Raw genomic sequence first — 22,657 nt, 5'->3', positions numbered from 1 at the left:
TTGTGATACAATACATGTGAAAGTCACAAGTATAGAGGGTGTGTCCAACCAACTATGAATTGTAGGTTAACAGTTATGTCAGTTTGTCTGTGTTCTTATTATTATGTTGAAGGATTCAGACTTTTTAAGCATTATATAACTAGCCCTAAATCTCAGATGAACTGCATTGTGGTTTCCAGAACAATCAGCTCTCCATATATGTTTTGTTTCATCTAAAGAAGTGCTTCATAAGCAAAACAAAATAGAAAATTTAAATATCACTAACGCCTCTTTCTTTTTTTTGTACTATAATTCAATAGAAAGTGTATTGATTAGTTGATTAATATGTTAGAAGGCTTTCAAATAGCTCTAAATCTTGAACTAGTAGCATTCTTTCTAGAGTCAACCTAGTCCTCAAATTGAATTTTTATTCTGAAGAAAAATAAGACAATGCATGATGGAAATGTTTATGTGCACTACCAAATTTTTTAAGTTTTGCCATAACTATCAATATAAAGACATAAGAATAATACTTTTGTGAGGACTTTAATAAAAGAAAACATTTGAAGTGTTCAATAATCTTAATGGTGAGTTACTCTAGATCTAGCTAAAATGTAACTTTGAATAAATTCAAAGATTTATTATATAGATATCTGATTGACTAGATCTAGACAACTAATGATAATATTCAATTAATCTACTTGATCAACAGTATTAATAATAAAAATAACCCACTAAATTTACTGAAATACACTAGTCACTAGACATCACTAGATTAGGCTGACTAATATGGATCTTGGTCTAGAATAGATCTACTAGAGTAACTATTACTAGCCAGTGTCTACTAGTGTCTAGACAAGATTTAGATTCTAAAATTCAAAATTCTTACCGCAATAAGAACACGAAAATCTTCTCGAGTTAAATATCGCAGAGATTTCACATCCAGCTTTCCCATTCTGAAACACAGACTACTCTCTACACTGTCCACAGATCTGAAATTATATCAATAATTACCATTAATTCTTTAAAAGGACAAAATAGATGCTTATTCCATGATTTTTTAGAGGGATCTCTATATAATAATAATAACATTTTTATAGTTTTGATGTATTATTGCTATAATTAAGACTAAACTATCCTAATACTATTCACTAATATATTGGATTTTGGCCCTTGACTTGTACACAGTCATCCCACACAAAACTCACAATATTGCACACAATTCAAAACAGGACAAGAACACAATAGCTTATATTTAAACTTATTAGTTAGATCTAGCGTAGCATACATCCTCCGAACAAGTAAGGCCCAGCCGGCAACATTTTTATGTTGGAATTTTAATAGCTCTATAATGGTAAGACCAAGGAAAAAACTGATAGTATCTATGACCTCCTCATCCATTTGTCTATAAAAATAGATAAGTCTCAATGTCTTACTCCTCATAATTAAAATTAGGTTTGATATCAAAGTGAGTCAGGTCAATGTGTTCAAGTGTTCTCTAACATTTTTTTTACCCCTTCCTTAAAGAACCGAACATTTTAAGAAACTCTTGAACACATGAGAGGCATGGTATAAAAAAAAGATTTTATAATAATTTTTATAATCTTCAACTTTTGTTATTTAAATCATTTTCTTTTTATGCCATGTCAAGACAGACAGGTCATGGTCATTTTCCCACTTTTCATTGCCCATCTCTGCTTAAAAAATTACCTCACACATAAGCCCAGTCCAGTATTTGAAAGGCTCTAAGCTATTTTGAGATATAGGGCCATTTATAAGCCTATATATTATATATGTCAGTGCTAAATATTTCTTGCCCTTAGTTAAATAAGCTTGTGAAACATGTTGCCTGTAGATATATCCAGCCCTGCCCAAACCATTGTAGCACACACAACAGTATACCAGGTTAAAAAATAAAATCTGCAACCACTAAACATATCTAACATGCTCAGTGTTTATGATTAAAAAAAAGTGTATGTATATAATGTATCTAGTATACTTTTTATCAATAATTGGCTCCTACCCCTTTCCCCTAAATATTGTTCTCACTTACAAAGTCAATGTTTTTGGACTGCATTAGTGGCGGTTGGGTTGAGTCCTTAAACTTTATTACTTTGCACTGAAAATGTGTGAAAATTGTGTATGGAGAAGAGAAAGAGACTGGAAGGGGAGGGGAAAGGTATAAACAGAATAAGAGAGGGATATATTGTGCGAATCACTGCATATATAGACAAAATCAACTTGTTATAAAATGGAATAAATATAGTATACTTTAGTAATAATATAATGGTATTTTGAACAAAATCTGACTCGCTACAATAACATTTCATTTCAGTTTCATGTTCAGGAGTCGTCTGTCCTAACTAAGACAGCTGATGACAATGCTACTTATCTTGCATCATTCTTAACCAATCGCTAACCTCTTCCCATCGTCACCATAGAAATGATTCTGGAGTCATCTGTCCTAAGACAGCTAATGACAATGCTACTTATCTTACATCATCCACAACCAATCGCTAACCTCTTCCCATAGTCACCATAGAAACACAAACTCATACTCCATAAGACCCCCTACACACATTTGGATGATAACTAGACCCCTAATATTCTGTAATTGTAGCCAAGGAAGTATAGATGCTAAAATACCCTTTCTAATAAAAAAAAAAGGCAGAGCTACAGCCACTACATTCCATGAGTGTAGCCATTGACACTTGAGGTTAAAACCTCTCCAATAAAAAAAACTAAAGGAAAACTAGTCAACCAATTTCATGAGTGAGGTTGAAAACCCCCTTTCAATAAAAAAAAAAGCAAAGCTACAATAAATAAATTCCATGAGCGTAGCCAAAAGGGGTTTTGTGGTTAACCTAACCCCTTCCAATATAAAAAAGTAAAGCAATTATTACCAGTCACTGGGCTCCATTAATAAGGTGCACTTAAAAGCAATGATATTTGACCAGGGGGGGACTGGCTATATGGGCATTTGGGCAAATGCCCTACCGGGCCACCGAAATGGCCTGATCGAAGCCACTACGGCACATTTCAAATTGTTAAAGGTTTTATAATATTCTTTTTATATTATTATTATTATTTTTATAAAAGGCAATCTGAGCGTTGTGTTTAAATAAATCTTTCACACTATTATATAAATACTATTTTAATCTAACACATTTTCTGAAAATAAAATGTAGAATGTAGACAGTGCTTCATCTTTTTAGGACCTACATAATTGCTGATTTAAAAAGACGCTATATTGCTTATAAAGATATAGAGTTCACTGTATGCATATCGATACATTATCAAACTTAACAATAATCTTTAAGGACCGATACACCTAGAAATGGATGCCCATCACATGATAGAGAATTTGTGGGCTGAATTTTATAGAAATGCCCGAGCCGATTTTGACACCCAGTCCGCCCATCATGCTATCAAAGATCTAGAATCTAGTCTATTCTACGACATACATCTAGTCTAGTCTTTTAGTTAGTGACATGTTATAAGTGTTATATATGAGTGTTTCTCCAGTACTGATATAAAAAAAGTGTCACATCAGGCTAAAAATTAAAGTGGAAGTTTTTGGTTTCATTTAAGGTGTATTCACTTCTTCAGCCATTCTACTTTAAGAATTTATCAATAGAAAATGAATTGTAATACATACATTTCCTCAGCAGTGCTGATTAAGGGGGTACCCACTTTTGCATTTCAGGTGCATCACTGGGACACCATTGATGATTAAAGTACAACTAACTGTTAATTTATTTGCTTTTTTAGCATAATTTGAATGTTTCTATTGTATTAAGCAGCTAGATGGAGAAATGGAGGTTAAATGGAGGTTTTTGATCACTCAAGTTATGTTTGCGCTCAATTTAAAAAATGGGACACCGTAGCACCTGTAACACTACTGGTAAAAGTTTTTTTTAAATAAAAAAAGATTTTTTTATAAGAAAATAGAACTTATGCTATACTTGCATTATAGCTAATTTATAGGCTATTATGTGCTGCATTATCTCAACAATAATTCAAGCATTTATTATAACATGACTATTATATCACAAGATGTGATACTCTTTCAGGCTTCACTTAACCAGGGCAGAGTACCAAAGGACTGGAATGTCACCCCCCTATTTAAAAAAGGAGAAAAATCTGACCCAGGAAACTACAGACCAGTATCACTTACCAGCATCACATGTAAAATCCTAGAACACATAATATGTAGCAACATCATAAACCACTTAGACAAACATAATGTCCTCACACCATACCAACATGGCTTTAGGAAATATAGATCATGTGAAACACAACTAATAGGACTAATTGATGATTTTTCAAAAGGTTTAGATAATAGTGAACAAATAGATGCTATCTTACTAGATTTTTCTAAGGCTTTTGACAAAGTTCACCACCATAGTTTGCTTAAAAAATTAAAATATTTCGGCATTAATGGTCCACTGCATCAGTGGATTAAAGACTTTCTGATAGGGAGAGAACAAACTGTAATAATAAATGGTTCTAAATCAACACCGATAACAGTAAACTCAGGTGTACCTCAAGGAACAGTCTTGGGTCCACTACTATTTTTAATTTACATAAGGCGGAAAACAGATTGAGCTCTCAACATTCTACTTTAAGGACCATTTTTTTGACCAATTTCAAAATTACTTTTATTGACATATTATATATCAAATTTATTGCCCAAGAATAGAGGAATTCAAAAAAAATAAAATCAGAAGCAACAGACAATTATTTAACTTGAAAAAATGAGGTCAAACACACTTACCCCTAATAATGAAAAATTCATCACTCACAGAAGATATGTCCCATAATCCATGAATTTCACAAATTCACAATATTATTTATAGAAAAATATATCCCAAAGTAAAGTATATTTATAGAACATTTGAAAAACATATAAAAACAAGTTTTTTAAGTCATTTATGCAAATTAATTGAGCCACCCCAGACCCCACCCCCTCCGTAAAAAAAATTAGGTTGCAAATTATACTTTATCATTATCCTAAATAACAAAAACATAATCAGTTTAGACATATTATGTATCAATTTTAATGCCCAAGAAGAGAGGAATCCAAAAAAAGTAAATTCATTATCATCAGACAAGTATTTAACATAAAAAAATGAGGTCAAACACACTTACCCCTAATAATGAAAAATCCATAATTCACAGAAGATATGTCCAATAATCCATGAATTTCACAAATTCACAATATTATTTGCTTAAAACTATGTCACAAAGTAAAGTATATTTATATAACATTTGAAAAAAAAAACAACAACCTTAAAAAGTATTTATAATTAATAAATAAGCCCCCTCTTCGGCCCACGCTACCAATAAAAAGTCTTTTTTTTTTCTCTTATCTTCATGTTTTAACATGATACTATTTATATCAATTTTAGATAAAGGTTATAGATATGTATAATTTTAGACTAGAAAAGATCTAATATTAAATGAAATATTAACAAGATTTAGATCTATTCTAGTTCTTGATCACTTTTTAGATCTAGGTCTAGAGTACTCTACTTAGAGTTAGACCTAATAAAGCTTAACTTGCATGGTGCATGATCTATATCTATTGACTATTCTGTTTACTATCTCAAATAATCTCAATCTTTGTATCTGTAGTAACTGTTGCTGAGAAAAAAATAAAAACAACTTTTATAATTTGGTTAATATGTGTTTGTTGTTATTTTTAACTATGTCACTATGTCTATTGAATCTCTTCTACTCTTGTTTATAATTGACTAGGTCACTAGATCTATCTAGATTTTTTCCACTTTAACTTTAAGTAATTTAAGATGTAGATCTAGAGATCAGATCTAATTTAACCCTACTGAGTTTATAAGATCCTATGAATTAGATTTAGATATATAAAATCTTAGATCTAATCTACATTTAGATTCCTAGATCCAGACGTGTACATCGCTAATTGACTATCTACTAGTAGTACTAGTTACTAGATCTAGAAATGACTAGATAGTAGATTTAGATCTCATATTTTTTTCCATTTTAAAATCTAGTCCTAAGTCTTACTATGAATTATATTTAGACGTAGATATAAGGCTATATAAATTATATAGATCTAAGACCTAGAGTCTACATTTAGACTTAGACTAGATCACTACGGTCTTGATTCTTGATCCACGTGTGTACATCGCTACTTGACTATCTACTAGAAATGACTATATATAATAAATATAGATCTAAATCATCTAGTTCTAGATCTAATCTATCCTGATAAGAGAATTTAGATCTAGATCAGTAAATATTTAAATAATTTCACGCTTATTAACTCTAATGACTAGATCTAGACTAATCTAATCTCAGAATCTAAGTCCAGTGACCTAGATCTAGTCCTAGACCTAGAGATCGATCTATGTCTAACTAATCTAAAAGCATTTCGCTAGATTGATTTTAAAATATGGTTAAGATCTAGTCTTTATAGATCTAGATCTGTAGAAACTATTATAGATCTAGAGATAGATTAATTTAGATCTAAAATCTAAGTTCAAAATGTGCCCCCCCCCCCTCGCGCTGAAACATCGCATTGCCGGGCCGATTTTATGACGCATGCAATGCACCAATATTAAAGTAAAATAATTGCCGTAGTAGTCGATATTAATTTAAAAATTATAGGTTTTTAGCTTTTACAGACTAAGATCTCAATTCAGAGGTGCACCTTCAGGTTGACTAAGTCAAAACGCGTGTTTTGTTTTTTTTTTCACCGCGCGCGCCTGGCTTAAGATAGATACCCGTGTTCCCGTCCTTGAAGTTAATTATTGAAGATTACGACATCCTATTATTAAAGCAGAATAATTAACTAAGCAGTTGATATTATGAACTGAATTATCTGTAATAGATTCTGTCTATAATTACCTTTGCTAGATGCTATCGCTTCGAATTATTCTGAGCGAATGATTTTTAAAAAAAGCACATTGAAAGGGAGGTCATGAAGTTAGTTCCGGCGACCTCCATTCTCATTGGTTTAAAAAAAAACGAGATTTTATAAATATTTTTTTTTTAAATAACCAAAAATAAAAAAATAATAATAAATTATTATGATGGAAATACAAAAATAAGTGTTTTACAGCGAAAATCGGCAAAATATAAATAATATTTAAAAAAAAATGTACACATTGTTTGGCGACATCACAAATTCAAAAATTGCATCGAGGCTATTTTTTTTCAAATTTAAGACAAAAGAAGCATTTTATTTACTTTTTTTTTTCTTTATGGTGTGCAACAATCATTTTTAAATACTAAGTATGTATTTTATACATGAGTTATATTTCTAAAATATGTTTCTTACCTTTTGAAATGGGATCACATAAATCCAAAAGTAAATGTTGTCTGTCTTTTTGGCAATACTTCATGATATTCACAAACGCACAAATTCAATATAAAAACGAATTTCACAAAAATTTTGCTAATGAAGCTTCCAGAAACATAGATCTATCCATCAGTAAAAGCAAATATACCACAGATGGTCTATATTCAGAGATAATGAATATTGAACTCGAAAAATGCATTTTCAATAGAGAATCTGTTTTCCGCCATAAATGATTTACCAAATTGTATTACTTCAGGAACAAAAGTCAGATTATTTGCAGACGATTGCATAATATATAGAACAATAAAAACAACACAAGACACAGATATTTTACAAAGAGAATTAGATGAATTACAGAAATGGGAATCAAATTGGAGCATGTCTTTCCACTCAGAAAAATGTCAGTTGTTAAGAGTAACAAAAAAACTAAAACAAATTAATTCCACTTATCTTATTCATGGCAAACCAGTAACACAGACTAAAAACGCAAAATACCTAGGTGTTATAATAAATGAAAAACTGTCATGGAATCCACATATTGATGAAACTACAAAAAAATCAAACAAAGCATTAGGATTTATTAAAAGAAATTTCTATAAATCAAATAAGAACATAAAACTAAAATGTTATTTAACCTTGGTTAGGCCAATAATAGAATATGCATCCTCTGTTTGGGACCCCTCAACTCAAGAAAACATTAAGAAACTAGAACAGACACAAAATAGAGCAGTGCGATTCATAACAAACGAATATTCACATTTGACTAGAGTAACACCTTTAGTAAAATCACTAAATTTAGAAAGCCTTCAGGACAGAAGGCTCAAAAGTAAAGTAGCAATAATACATAAAACACTGAACCATAATCGACAAATACAAAAACAAAATTTAATAAAATACTCTGAAAGACAAAGATAAAGGCACATTCCTCGTCCCATATGCTAGGACAAATTTGTACAAATACTCCTTCTTCCCTAGTGCTATTAGAGCATGGAATGGGTTGCCTGAGCTAGCCAGGAAAACCAGTGACTTGGCAGAATTTAAGTCATTGGTTAATATGCATGACTAAATGCATGACGCGTAGGACGTAATCATCTTCTTTTTTGAAGTAACGTCTGTATTATATAAGATAAGATAAGATGTTGCGGGTGTTACAACGGGACACCAATATGAAATATATATAGATTTTTTTTGTTAATACATGCTGAAATGCAACTTCTTTAAAGTCTGTAAATATATATATATACATTACCAATCATTCTTTTATTAGTGATTCACAAAATAGTTTTCTATAACCAAAAATGAATGTACTAGGTCTCTGTGTGTGTGTGTTCAACCATCCTTTAAAAATATAGTTGACATAACTGCCTCAAACAGGACCTAATTATAGACTAAATGGTGCAGTTTTCTGACTTTCAATGCACCAAGAACAAAATTAATTTAAAACTAGATTTACATATAAATTGAAATATAGAGTAGATTTAAATCTACACTAGACCTATATCTAGATTAAGACTTCTTCAGTGTCCCGTTAAGCACCACAAACAATGATAAAACAATGAGGCTTACATTAACTTGGATTGAAAAATAGTATTCTGTGTATTTTAGATCAAACTTGAGAATAATAAGCTTAATTCTTATAATAATTCAAAACTTTGGTGAGAAAACTACCTATATCTACTAGATTTTCTGGTGTGATTCAACATCCGGTGTTACAGGTGCTACAGTGAAAAAATGTGGGACACCATGTCTTTTTATGTCTCCAGTTAATTACTATGTAGCCTTTTCCCAAAAAAATGGCACTAATTGTGTACTAAGAAGTATCAGAGATACCATAAAGTAATTCCCATCACATTAACAGCTTTGTTTAAAAATATATTATATCTGGATTTATTATTTGTTTAAAAATATAGTATATAATATCTGGATTTATTAAGGGCCTTACATCTCAAAATAGCTTAGACCTAAAGTACCGGTAAGGTAATGCGCTACTGGGCTTAGCACCTTACACTTATGTGTATCGTCAGTTTCTAAGCAGAGCTGATAGATTCCTTCGATGTGGAGCACAGGGGTGCCACCCATGAGACCAAGTAAACCCTGAAACCCAAATTTCCAAATTTTACAAACCCTGAAATCATAAACCCCAAACTTTACCAATCGTACCGCATATATACAATTTAAGCACCAAAATTTTACGAAAGAAGAACAGTAGTAAATTACTACCTAGATCTATATCATAATATGCCCCCCATGTTTTAAATATGTAATTAGTAAGCCTATCATTATAATAAATAAAGTTTGTGTGTATTTATTGATAAAGCTTGTAATACAAGTTAAGAGGATTTAGTACAATTTTATATTAACAATGTTTGTACACAACCCCCACACACACAAACACACAGTTATTTTAAATGATGTTTCTCTCTTAATATTTTTTCCCTCATTATTCCTTTGAAGCAGCCTACTTTAATCAACATTGATAAAACTGATTCCATCAATGTACATGCATGGACCAGTAAATCTAATGCAACAAGATAATATTGATTTGAGATTTAGTCCAGATCTACTCCAAAATGAACATTTAGATTTAGTTTCTAATATTTAAATGTAGACCTAGATGGCTAGAATGTGCTGGACTGCTTGTACATAATTATAATTTGTATAGATCTAGCTCTATTGACCAATTGATATATTTTTTCTAACCTCTAGACTCTACTAGGACTCTAGGTCTTCAGGTGAACGCAAACTTATTAATTTAATTCTACAATCATTGATTCTAGTTCTGATCTAAAAACGATGTAAATATATGGTTATTTAGTCCACCCTAAATCTAGATCCTACCTCTATAATACTCTAGAGTCTAGACCAATATAGCTCTAGACATAAACTAATTAAGGCTCTATATGGAACCTATACAAATATTAAAATATAAAACACGGATATATCTATTTCTAGATCTAGGACTAGGTACGCGAGTAGATCTAGACTAGACCTCGCCTTAATCTAGACTATATCTATACTAAAAACAAGACTTTACAGTCTAGATTACTAGATTGATCATAGAAATAGATATAGACTCTAAATCGAGCCGATTCGAGGAGCGTTCCGTAGATCTAGAAATTCTAGATCTATAGAATCTAGAATGTTTACACTTTAAAAACAAATACTGTACCGGTAAATAAAGCTTAGTGCGCATGCAAAGTGAAAGTCTTGCGAATCACGAGATATGAGACTGGTCGATTTTGTTTAAAAATGGCGGCTTGCGTGATTGGAACTAGCAAACTAAAATTAATGGGGAAAATGATAAGAAATTTCGAAAAAATCTAAATTATTTTTCTAAATCAACTAAAAATCTGGATTTTAACCAAATTGTAGAAGGCAAATTCGGAGGGAGGGGGGGAAATCGGACCCCTCAAAACCCAGATTTCCGGGTTATTCCGGAAAAATGGCACCCCTGGTGGACTAGATTTAGTAGATTAAAATTTATAGATTATTATCAATTAATCCTAGAATGTTTTATATTCGGCAATCATGTCATCATAAAGGTTGATGTCATGGCATGGATGATCATGATGATGCCAATGAAATGAATGTGATGGAGTAGTTTTCACATTTCTTGTTCAAGTTTAAGTTGTTGTACTTCACAGTCACTACTTGTAGTTGTACTCGACTCAGCCTCACTCGGATCAGACATGAGTGATGATGAGTCTCATGAGACATAATTAATATGATAATTAATCATTATTATAATATAAAAAATAATCAATGAGGTATTAGTATACGACACTAGAAACGCTAAATTAGGTTTCTCTTATATTTTCAGAATATGCAGAAAAAAATGCAGATTACAAATATGTAATTTGATTTCCTCGGAGATAAATAGTTTTTAAAATATATATTTTTTAAGTTTTATTTCTTATTACCATATATTGTCATTGGAAATACGCCATTTTGGTTTTAAGGCTTAGTACTAGACTATCTCCCTTGAATTACTTGCCAACTTTTTTCTGTTGCTGTTTTGTCTTTCTTTCTAGCAGCTATTAGATCTAATATTAAAATTCATTTAAAATGCAAACAATCTTTTGTACTTTGAAAAATAACTAAAAATCGAAATTAAAATCATGTAGTTAAAGTAATAACAACAGACAAAAAAATTAATAGAAAAATAAAAAAAATAACTCTAAGCCTAACAAAATATCTTTTATTGGCAAAATAAAAGTAATTAAATAAATAGATACCGGTACCCTGACTTTAAATACATGAAAATAATGGACATAAAAATTGTTATTTAATGATGAAATTAATGACATGCAAAAGAAAAATGTGGTATCTTTTAAAAAATGGGTATATTTCTATGTATTTTTATGTAATAAAATACAAAGGCAAGAAAAAAAATCAAATAGCCAAATAGATCTAATCTGAATATATTGTAAGATGAAATATTAATCAACACTTAAAAATTTAGGCTAAATCATCATACTCCAAGCAGTGGATTTGGCAAAAAAACGGTTACATGTGGCCTCTTGTGGTACAACCACATCAAAGTGATTACCATTTGTATGCAATAGTGTTATATTGCAGCATATATGGTTGTCTGTGTGAGATAGTATGTATGTGTTTGCATCATGAAATAAAGGTTTTAATAATAGCCATGAGTATTTTGTTTTGTTGTGGTTTGGTGAGAATGTATAGATGTCTCTTTGCAGTAGTGTAGCAGCTGCAAGCATTTCTGCAGATTTGTCCCATGTTTTTTCATCAGCTCCATATGCTGCTGTTAAAAAATATATGGTAGCTATAAGTACAAGTTCTTTATCCTTCTCTTATTATGTACGGTAACTTATAATCATATTGAATGAAAAACAATGCACAATATAAGAACAAGCAATATCTACAACAAGGTAGAGAAAGTAATGATAGGCTTGAAGAGTGGAAGGGAACTGCTTTTATAACAGATTCGGGAAATGTTACAATGGCATCACAGTTAGTAACCTTGTGATGGCTCCAAATATGGATAGGGCGATGAAAATCAAAGGCTTAATCAAATCTCTTTAATGAGATGAAAGAGCTTCAAGATAAAAATACTATGTCACTACTTCTGTGGACCAAATAGGGGAGGGGGACTAGACTCTATGACAATCAGAGTGTATTTGTCATACATAACTACTTCTTGATGTAACTACTTATAGACTGCCGGCCAACACGATATGATCCAACCACGGGAGTTTTTGTCGTACATAACTATCTGTACAAGCTGGCCGACATTATAGGATACAACCAAGAGAGTTTTGATCGTGACATGGTTTATGTTGCATCACGTTTCAGTCTTAGTCTCATCCGACTAGACCTCAGTTGAACTGCATGTCGGTGAAACGAACCGACAAAGAAAGCGAAGAAGGATAAATTTTGACCAAATAAAACACCGTACCTTGCCCTTCTCCCTTTATGAGCATACCAGCGATCCTAGCAGTAGATGACCTAATATGACCACGGCGCCGGCGAAGCTCCGAGCAGGGGAAGGTGATTACATCACACCTAGTTCTGCCGTAAAGACAAAGATCGCGTGTGTCGGCCGGCGCAGCGAAGCTCCGAACAGGGGAAGGTGATTACATCACACCTAGTTCTGCCGTAAAGACAAAGATCGCGTGTGACGGCCGGCGCAGCGAGGGTTTAAAGGTACGTAAGAATAAACGGAGACAATCGCCACCTGTACGGTACGGCGGGAGAGAAAAACTTGATTTGGACTCCGTAACGGAATGTAATACATGGGCGCTAGTGGATCCATGTGAAGAGAAGGGTTGGTAGGTGGAGTCGCTACCCCCCCCCACACACACACACAACTACACATCTTAAACAAATTTAGTGTAATAGGTGAGGAGTTTTTTTTTTAATGAACTCCGAAAGTAAAGATGCATAAATTATCTAAATAATAGTGTATATGCTTCTTACCTGTTTCTTTATACATTGGCTTTTGTTCCCCACTCTACGCAAAGTAAATTTCAGATTGTGAAACATGATAGTTTAACAGGTGCTACGTAACGTTTAACAAAGACGTTCGTGATCTAGTTACACTCGACCTATCCTCCCTCCAAGAGAGGTGGAGCCAGAGGTAGTGGTAAGAGTTATAAACACAGACATTAGTCTTATCTGATCATAAAACACACGCCAAAAAATCTCTGGTAGACAGTAGACTCCACTCAGAAGACCTTACGGCGAAAGAGAAAGGGACACTGATCTGTGTCAGCTTCATAAAATTCTTCCTCTTCGTGGTGTGATTTTACGAAAATAGAGAGCGCTCAAAATTCGTTAGAAATGTATAGATCTAACTGTAGTCTTAATCATCAACAGATAAACATAAAAGTATTATTTCTTATAGTAATAAGTTTCCCGTACTAGATCTATATCATTTATTGTCATTGCTCTAAAAAGATCACTAAGTCATAATGCATAATTTTGTTCCAAAAAAAAAAATTAAACATAACATGTATATATAGATGCGTGTTTCATTTCATTTAATTCATGCATATTTGTTTTTTTTATTTTATCATTATTTCGCTTTGCTTGGTGAGTTAATATATTAATTATAGATCTAATTGTTAACATATATTTTTTAATTAATAATTTCATAAGTAGAAAAAAAGAAGAAACAACAAGTTCATCAATTTATTAATAACATTTTATTTAGACCTTCATTTCAGTAAATACACTTAAAAAATCATAAGTTGACAGCATAAGAACAAAAACTCTCTTTAAAAAAAGTTATTGAAAGTTCAATATAGGTAAGGGAGATAAATATTGTTAACAAACAACACGGTGGTCGGCAAAGGTATCTGCGTATCTAAACTATTACCAATAAAAAAAATCCAGACCAAAAACAGTAACAGAGCCAGATTTTTTTTAAACAAATATTCTTTAAATCTAGATATTTTGTAAATACGAACCTGACTATGTTTAGAAGTTTAGATTAGTCTAGACTTAGATCTACTAAGAATTTTTTTCCCCATAAAATAACAAATAACACGATGTTAGTCACACACAATATACAATAATATAGATATAAATATAGGTCCGTGTTCTTAATCTAGATCTGGATTTTCGCATGTCACAAGTAGAATCTATAGATGAAACAAACACAGATAAACATAAACCAAGCACTTGCACACAGACCTAGATAACCTGCCAGTATAGTCTAGCAGCTAAATAATTTGTGCAACGATGTTCCAAGACTAATCACAATGTTATTGTTATATTATTGTTGTAAATTCAAAGAAGTCAACTCAACGAGGACATGTCTTTATTTATAAGATATCACTAACAAAAATCATAACAGTCTGCCATTAACCTTTAAGAGCCTCAGACGTTGCTGCACAGGTTAGGAAGTGAACAAGGCGCACCCTTTTCCCCTTCTGAATATGTTAGCAAGTGAAATCAACTTATCTTTACCTTGTAGATCTAGTTTGGTGTTGAGTTTAATCAGTTGTGGCGTGATCTTGCATAAAACTGCCAAATCTCACAATCTGATTTCTGAGTCATAAAAAATTCAATTTCATATGCTGCAAATAAACAAAATAGTTTTAGAACTTTTTAAAGCTTAATGTGTGAGAAAGGCTAACAGCTTAATTTTGACTGCATTCTTGTTTCGTAACATATTTTCTCCCTCACTTAGAGACTTAGACTAAATTAGATCCTCCCGCGCACTGATCGGCAAGCTGTCTCCAAAAAGATCTGTCACTTGCAATGTCTGAAGCCTCTTCTCCCACCTCATGGTGTTCACTGTTCTGAGGTCCTCCGTGAAAGTGTGGCGCCAAGTTATATGAGGACGTTCCTGTTTGAGCTTTCCTCGTATTGGCCTCTATGTCATCGCAACTCTTATTATGCGTAATTCATTTTGTCGGATAACATGTCCCGCAAACCTCATGTGACGATCTGTTACAACCTTACTAAGGTTCGGCATAGGATTTCCTTGATTGAGATCCGATTTATGTAACTGATTCCTAAAATCCGTCTTATAGCCATTTTTTTTTAGCCACATTTAGTCTTTTCTCAACTTGGGGCAGATGACTTCCATGTCTCACATGCATACATTGCTGCCAAGGTATTTAAACTTGTCCAACTCTTGAGGCTTTGACGCGCCAAATCTGACTGCTAGCAAGCTATTTTTTTTTATGCATTCCCATCGGAAAATGGCTTCATTTCTTTTCTTAAAATGTGAACAACTCGGTAGCTTGCCCTAACCTTCGCCATATTTTCTTTTTAGATCAAACACGTTGGATTGTTAACATGTTCCACACACACACACTGACACACACACACACAAAGTAAAGATCTGTTAACTTTTCTTGGAAGTTTTTACATTCTGAGTCAACTTTTCTTCGGCTATCCCATTTCATTAAAAGCAATGAAAAAGCAGACGAACAATTACTGTCCAAATATGGGAGAATGAACAAAAAAAATAAATAAAAAAATTCCTCTCTTCCCGGAAAAAATAAAAAAAATAATAGAGAGTAGAATAACAGAGAAATGGACCCGCTCTCACCACAATGTCAAGAAACGTGATGCCTATTACAAGTTGTCCCGACATGACCAACATACGTAGGGCCTAATTTTTCTCCTCAGATCCGGACAAAAGAGAACGAAACAACATATATGTTTCAGAAGCTAAAAATTGGGACTAGCAAAACTTGCCCTTGTGGAGCATCACCTGAGATAAACTCCGATTGGTAGCAAGGCTGGAAGGGCTAATCCTCCCGGAGAGCCTTTGCGAGAAACTCTACTGTTCTGCGTAGTGCCCCATAGCTACCATACAGATCAAGTGGCTCTGCAGACACATTCCCCCGCAGCTCTTGGAGCTGCGGACACTCTTGCAAGAAGTGCACCACTGTTTCCAAAGACTCTCCTCAGTGTCGGGCATCGGGCATCAAATTTCGGCCGGAACATGGCAAAATATGCTCCAACAGGACAGTGCTCCGTCCTAAAAGTACGGACCCATCTGTGAAGCAGTAAATGGCAAATTTTTGAGAATGTCCGTTGGGATGTGTTTTTTATTGCCCCCTCCCAGTCCAGTCCAGCTAAAGTAAGGTTTATGGGAGGGCTGGGTAGACTCTTCCATGGAGGGCATCACCAGAAAATGCCGATCATGTCCTACAAAGCTGTATACTTTACCAAGGGGCACAAAGACTGGCTCTGAAACCCTCCTATAGAGAACAAACTATATGGAGAACTACCTGATCTGGAAACCAATGCGCGGTTCATTTAGGATATAGGATTACTGATCTGAGTCCTTCATAAAAAATGAGAACGAAGAAGAAGAGTCAACTTTTCTTTGGTTTTCCCATTTCATTAACGCACAATAATATTCTCGTTGTTACCAGAAGAACTAAAGAACACTGCCCAAAATGCGAAATGATGCAATGTGCCACAAACCTATGCTGCCACCAAGGATAGCCAGCTCGACAGATGAGGAGCGGGACACATGTCGATAATGGGACGTAGAAGGAACAGGCTTAGATTTTTTTGAGGAATATCTCATTCGACAACTTAGACGTTAGTACACTCACATTGTACACACACACACACACACACACACAATTTACACATAATGTACACACACAATGATTTAAATAATTGCAGGCTTTCTGAAACGTTTTTTCCAAGATAGAGCATCTTTCTGTGCGATCCTGGTTAACTGATCGAATAGGCGGCTTCTCTCACTGAAGTACTCGGCGCAGTGTACGTAAATGTTTACTCACAATTGTCACTACTATATCACTTTTTCTAATCAACACGAGTTATCCAAAATATTAAGTCGTATGCGTACTTTTTGTGCATTTCCGAACCAATTAGTCAATGGCAAAAGATACTTCAAGAGCACTGACATTTAGTCTCTCGATAAACAGAACTTCTGCATGAAATATTGCCGCAACATTGTGTACAAAATGCAGCCGAAATTCAGCAAAGGGGATTTTAGATAAACTTTTGACTATGATGAGACATTTCACTTGAGAAAACAAATATGATTTTAAAGCAGGATATAATTTAAGTAGTCTCTACACCGCGAAGGCTTCAGATGTAACCACCTGGTCTTTCCATAGCCCGAAATTCCGCTATATTTTAAAATATAAATAGACAAATTTTGCTTTTAAATATTTCCCGCGAAGGGTGACACAAGGAATCGTATCATCAGGGGAAACTACTTCGTTTTATAGAGGATTCGAAGCATCCACGAACGCTGTCAAAAACTTATAATTCTTAACCGTCTTCTTTGCTTTGTTCATTTTTTTTAGTAACGATTCCTTCACATTTTGTTCTTGCCTTGAGCCTACATCATGTTTGTTAACATCAATCAAATTATTATTATTATGTGTACTTTGGGTAAAATGCCTACATTTGTAAGCAGTTAAAACGTACAGTCTATTGATCCAAAACTGTTATTATGGAAAACTGTATGATAGGCAAAAGTACCTTTAACGAGTTTAACTAATATGGAAATATTGTAGAAGTAACTTAATGGGGGCCTACTAGAAGCTTTTAAATGAAAAATAGGAAATGCATGTAATTTAAGTAGTCTCTACACCGCGAAGGCTTCAGATGTAACCACCTGGTCTTTCCATAGCCCGAAATTCCGCTATATTTTAAAATATAAATAGACAAATTTTGCTTTTAAATATTTCCCGCGAAGGGTGACACAAGGAATCGTATCATCAGGGGAAACTACTTCGTTTTATAGAGGATTCGAAGCATCCACGAACGCTGTCAAAAACTTATAATTCTTAACCGTCTTCTTTGCTTTGTTCATTTTTTTTAGTAACGATTCCTTCACATTTTGTTCTTGCCTTGAGCCTACATCATGTTTGTTAACATCAATCAAATTATTATTATTATGTGTACTTTGGGTAAAATGCCTACATTTGTAAGCAGTTAAAACGTAGGCCTACAGTCTATTGATCCAAAACTGTTATTATGGAAAACTGTATGATAGGCAAAAGTACCTTTAACGAGTTTAACTAATATGGAAATATTGTAGAAGTAACTTAATGGGGGCCTACTAGAAGCTTTTAAATGAAAAATAGGAAATGCATGCAGATGTTTCGTTTTATTCACAAGTGCGACAGAAAACTGTGATCGACAAATCTCATATTGCACTCCACTGTTGCCTTCTTTACAAACGAAAAACTCTGCCTGTCTGTATTTGTCTCCAATATTTCATACCCTGCCATCGACTAGAGCAGAAGGGAAAGCTAAGCCAGGGAATACAGTATGCTGGAATTGATTAACAGAATCAGCGAGAACGACAACGCACCAATTTAAGAGTCAACAGGAAACATATATAGGCCTATATGCTGACGCCAGTTTCTGTGGAGGCAGGATGCTGCAAAGTAAAAGCACTACCCATGCTTCTAACATAGGATCACGTGAAGCAGCGAATATGAAATAAGGATCAAGGAAAGAAACGCCTAAGGCGGTATTTTAAAAATAAACATTTTAAAATAAAAGCGTGACATAGATCGACTTTAAAAAAAAAAATGAAAATGGGACTGCCCCGCCTAATTTGGGGCGTCTGTCACCTTACCTAAGAAAGAGTGAAGGCCCCAACGTAGTAAATAAAAAATACTTTAATTACATTTGTCAAAATTGGAATTATTTTCACTTTGTGCCGGCATTTCAGCGGACCGGACAGCACCGCGTCGCGGACCGCCACCCTTTCCTATCTAAATCGATATTTCTCAGTGCAACCAGTGGGATCTCGAGCGACGTGATAACAATGTAGGCCTACAGTGTGTATGTATGTGTAGACATGGGTGGTTATTTATTTTCAAGAGTTAAAAAAGTCTGTTTTAGGCAGGGCCGTCCTTACAAAGTGAGGGGCTCAATTCCATTGATGCTTGCGAGCCTCATTTTCTAATTTTAATGTTTTTTTCAAGAATAACTATTATATACTCTTAAGCGAGCGATTCTTGTATGTAGGTGTATAGGCCTAATCATGGGCGTAGCCAGGAATTTTTTTCGGGGAGGGTTTTGGGAAGGGGGATTCCCCCGACCCCCCCCCTCGCAAAAAAAATTATATATATAAATGTGTGTGTGTGTGTGTGTACATAATTAATCTTTATTAGATTTTGACCCTTTCGGAAGACGTTTATTGTTTATTGTAGACTCCCCGCCCTTGATAGCAAGGGGGTCTGGGGGAGCGCGGGGCGAAGCCCCGCCGCCGAGCACTATTTCTGGTATTGAAAGCCAACAAAATGCATATTCTGAGGTATCTACAGTGCATTACTTTGCTATTAAAAAGTTTTAATTCAAAAACCTAATGTGCTATTCTTACTGACTTAAAACCCTCTCGCGCCGTTAGGCGCATTTTCCGGCAAGCTGTTTCCGCAACTCTAATTTTGCGTAATTCATTTTGTCGGAAAACATGTCCCGCAAAACATCACGCGACGCTCTGTCACAACCTTACTAAGGATTCGACTCCCAGTTCGGCATATGATTTCTTTGATTTAGACCCGATCTCTATAACTGACTCCTAAAATCTGTCTAGCCATCTTTGTTGAGACACATTTAATGATTTTCAATTTCGGCAGAAGACTATTCACACTTAATTAATGGAGCCCAAGCCACTGGTAGAAATTTGTAACCTTTCTTGACTACACTCTTGGAATTACATGCCTGTATTTCGCTTTAGATTTTATATCGAAAAACAAAGTTTTTTCGTCAAATCATCTGTTGAGGGGTTTTAAACTAAAAAATCTAAAATGTTTTTTTTTTTGTTTTGTTTTTAATTCAAAACCCCATTTAGCTACGATCATAGAATTTGGTGACTGTAGTTTGCTTTAAAATAATATTGAAGAGAGAGGTTTTCAACTCTAAACGCTCTGTAGGGGAATTTTAAACTCAAAACTATCTGGAGGGGTTTTAAACTTTAAAGAAAAAGCCATCTGGAGGAGGGGGATTTAAACTCAAAACCCCTTTGGCTACGCTCATAGATTTTATAGTGTGTAATTTGCTTTTTTTATATTGAAGAGGTACTTTTTAGCTTCAAACCCCAACTGGAAGGGGGAGGGGGGTTAAACTCAAAACTCCTTTGGCTACGCTCATAGAATTTTGAGTGTGTAATTAGCTTTTTTTATATTGAAGATGGGGTTATCGTAAATTTTGGATGGGGTTTTAAAATCAAAATCTTCCTCAACTGTGCTGTTGGAATTTGGGGATTGTTGTTTTCATTTTTTTTTGTTTTGTTTTATAGAAGAGGGGGATTTAACTGCAAAAACCTCTGGTAGGGGGTTTAAAATTCAAAACCCCCTGTAGGGGGTTTTAAACTCAAAGCCCCCTGGTAGAGGGATTTGTATCTCAAAACCCCCTGATAGGGGTTTTTAAAATCTCAAAACCCCCTGGTAGGGGGATTTAAACTCAAACCCCCCTGGTAGAGGGTTTTTAACTCAAAACTGCCTCGGCTGTGCTGTGGTAAGTGATGATTTAGTATTAAAATCTCACCTAAAATAAACAAAATGAAAGCAAAAATCAGTCACTTAATTCCGTCCCCCCCCAGGGGGGGGGAAGGATTTCATTTCGGGGGGGGGGGGGTTTGAACCCCAAGAACCCCCCCCCTGGCTACGCCCATGGGCCTAATATTATGCATGTTTTACCCTATAACGTAGAGATTTTACATCACTTGATGTTTCGTACTAAAGCCATAATGAATATACTAATTGCACTATTAAATTTCTGAAGCAACCATTTGAGAAGTTACAATGCGAATATTTTCTTCCAAGCCAATAATAGGCCAATAATTTTACGCAAAAGATGCAATGTAAATCGACAAGACCGAGCTGCGGTTTTTCTACACTGTTGGGGGACTTGAGACTTTCTATTCTAAGTCAATCGCACGATACACAAAATATGTTAACCCTTTAAGTCTTACATCTTTAAAAGCCTGTGACAAGAGCCAAGACTGCCAAATGTAGTCCTACATTGCGGTGCCCAATTTGGAACAATCAGTCAAATCAGCCTAAAGTCGACCATAGATGCATTATTGGCGTTGTTTACACAAATCTAATACATAGGCCTATATAAGTATATATATAGGCCTACTGATAATGCAAAAAACTAGATTATATATATTTATTAGGCAATCTTCCGCATCTTATAATGAAAAAAATCAAATTAATTGGCGTCGTTTAATATATTATATATTCCAAAAATACCCGACACACTCACTGCACTCACCATATAGCTATCACTTAAATTCTCCCACTTGCCATGGACGAAAAAAATAGGAAATTATAACCTGCTAATACCTTCCTTAGGTCTAGAATAAAAAAGTAATTTTTACATCCGAAACCGCAGCGTTAAATTTCCCCAAAACGATTTTCAGTTGCAATTTCGAACTTGTTTTATTTTTAAAGAGGACATATCAAATGCCATTCACTGTTTAATCATCCGTATCGGACCGTGTCCCTCGAATCCTGTACCCCTTTACTATATTTGACCTTCGCTTTTTAATTATTTTTACTAGGATGAATAGCCTATATTATAGTGTGCCGCAGATTCAATTAGAATGCATTTTGTGCATATATAATGCAAACTTTTTTGTGTCAAACTTTTTTGTCCCGGGGGGGGGGGGAGGGGGAGGGGAGGATGTCAAAAGTAAAAGGTTGACCTGTTTAAGTCCTGTTACGGGTTCAAAGATTTTCATATTACCACTAAGAATGTTAAAGTTAACCACTATAGTAGGTCTATTTTAGAGTAAAACAAAAAATTTATGACGGTGTAAAGGTCAACGCACGCATTTCATGGATTTTTTATTTATTTATTTTCTTGAACAACAATCAACAAAAGTCTCACAAATTGATAATAACGGCAGGTATTGTTAAATGATCGAAATGACACTGAATTTTGCCTTAATAAAACTTGCTATAAATTATTCGTCGAATTGGCAAAAGGAAATAAGTAGACTAGATCTATATAGAATATAGATGTCTAGATCTAATACCATCTATTGATAGATCTAGGCATCTAGATCTAGTTGAGAGGTAGATCCAGTCTTTCTCTATTAGTGGTGTAAAGAAAAGTACTTCACCGCAAATAAGAAAATAAAAGAGTCACGTGATTCAGCATGGCTGACAGCGATGAAGATCGCATCCCCTCCCCTTCAGCAAATGGAACAGAATCTAGTGGTCCCAGAATTGTCACAATTACAAAAACATCAACAGGCTTTGGATTTAATGTTAGAGGCCAGATAAGTGAAGGTGGTGTGTTAAAATCTATCAATGGAGTTTTATATGCACCTTTACAACATGTCAGTGCTGTACTGGAAGGGGGCGCTGCCCAGAAAGCTGGCATACGAAAAGG

The 22,657-nt window shown here is 34.2% G+C and overlaps 1 protein-coding gene across 7 annotated transcripts in view; it reads right to left on the bottom strand.

The window, feature by feature from the left end:
- Positions 1-22,657, bottom strand: part of LOC106074356 (uncharacterized) — a 44,008-nt gene extending 21,351 nt beyond the window's left edge. The window contains exons 1-2 of one of the 7 annotated variants that reach the window (XM_056035846.1): positions 22,386-22,657; positions 869-971 (exon numbers count right to left, since the gene is read on the bottom strand). In XM_056035846.1, coding sequence (XP_055891821.1) covers positions 869-971; positions 22,386-22,648 — 366 coding nt within the window. In that variant the 5' untranslated portion in view covers positions 22,649-22,657. Of the gene's footprint in view, positions 1-868; positions 972-10,490; positions 10,630-11,241; positions 13,505-14,256; positions 14,394-14,758; positions 14,866-21,532; positions 21,557-22,385 lie in introns of those variants that run through there. The other 6 variants (XM_056035893.1, XM_056035887.1, XM_056035855.1 and 3 more) reach the window with 6 other exon arrangements.

Source organism: Biomphalaria glabrata, chromosome 1 (assembly GCF_947242115.1).
Source record: "Biomphalaria glabrata chromosome 1, xgBioGlab47.1, whole genome shotgun sequence".
Taxonomy (NCBI): domain Eukaryota; kingdom Metazoa; phylum Mollusca; class Gastropoda; family Planorbidae; genus Biomphalaria; species Biomphalaria glabrata.
This window is presented reverse-complemented; position numbering and strand designations above follow the sequence as displayed.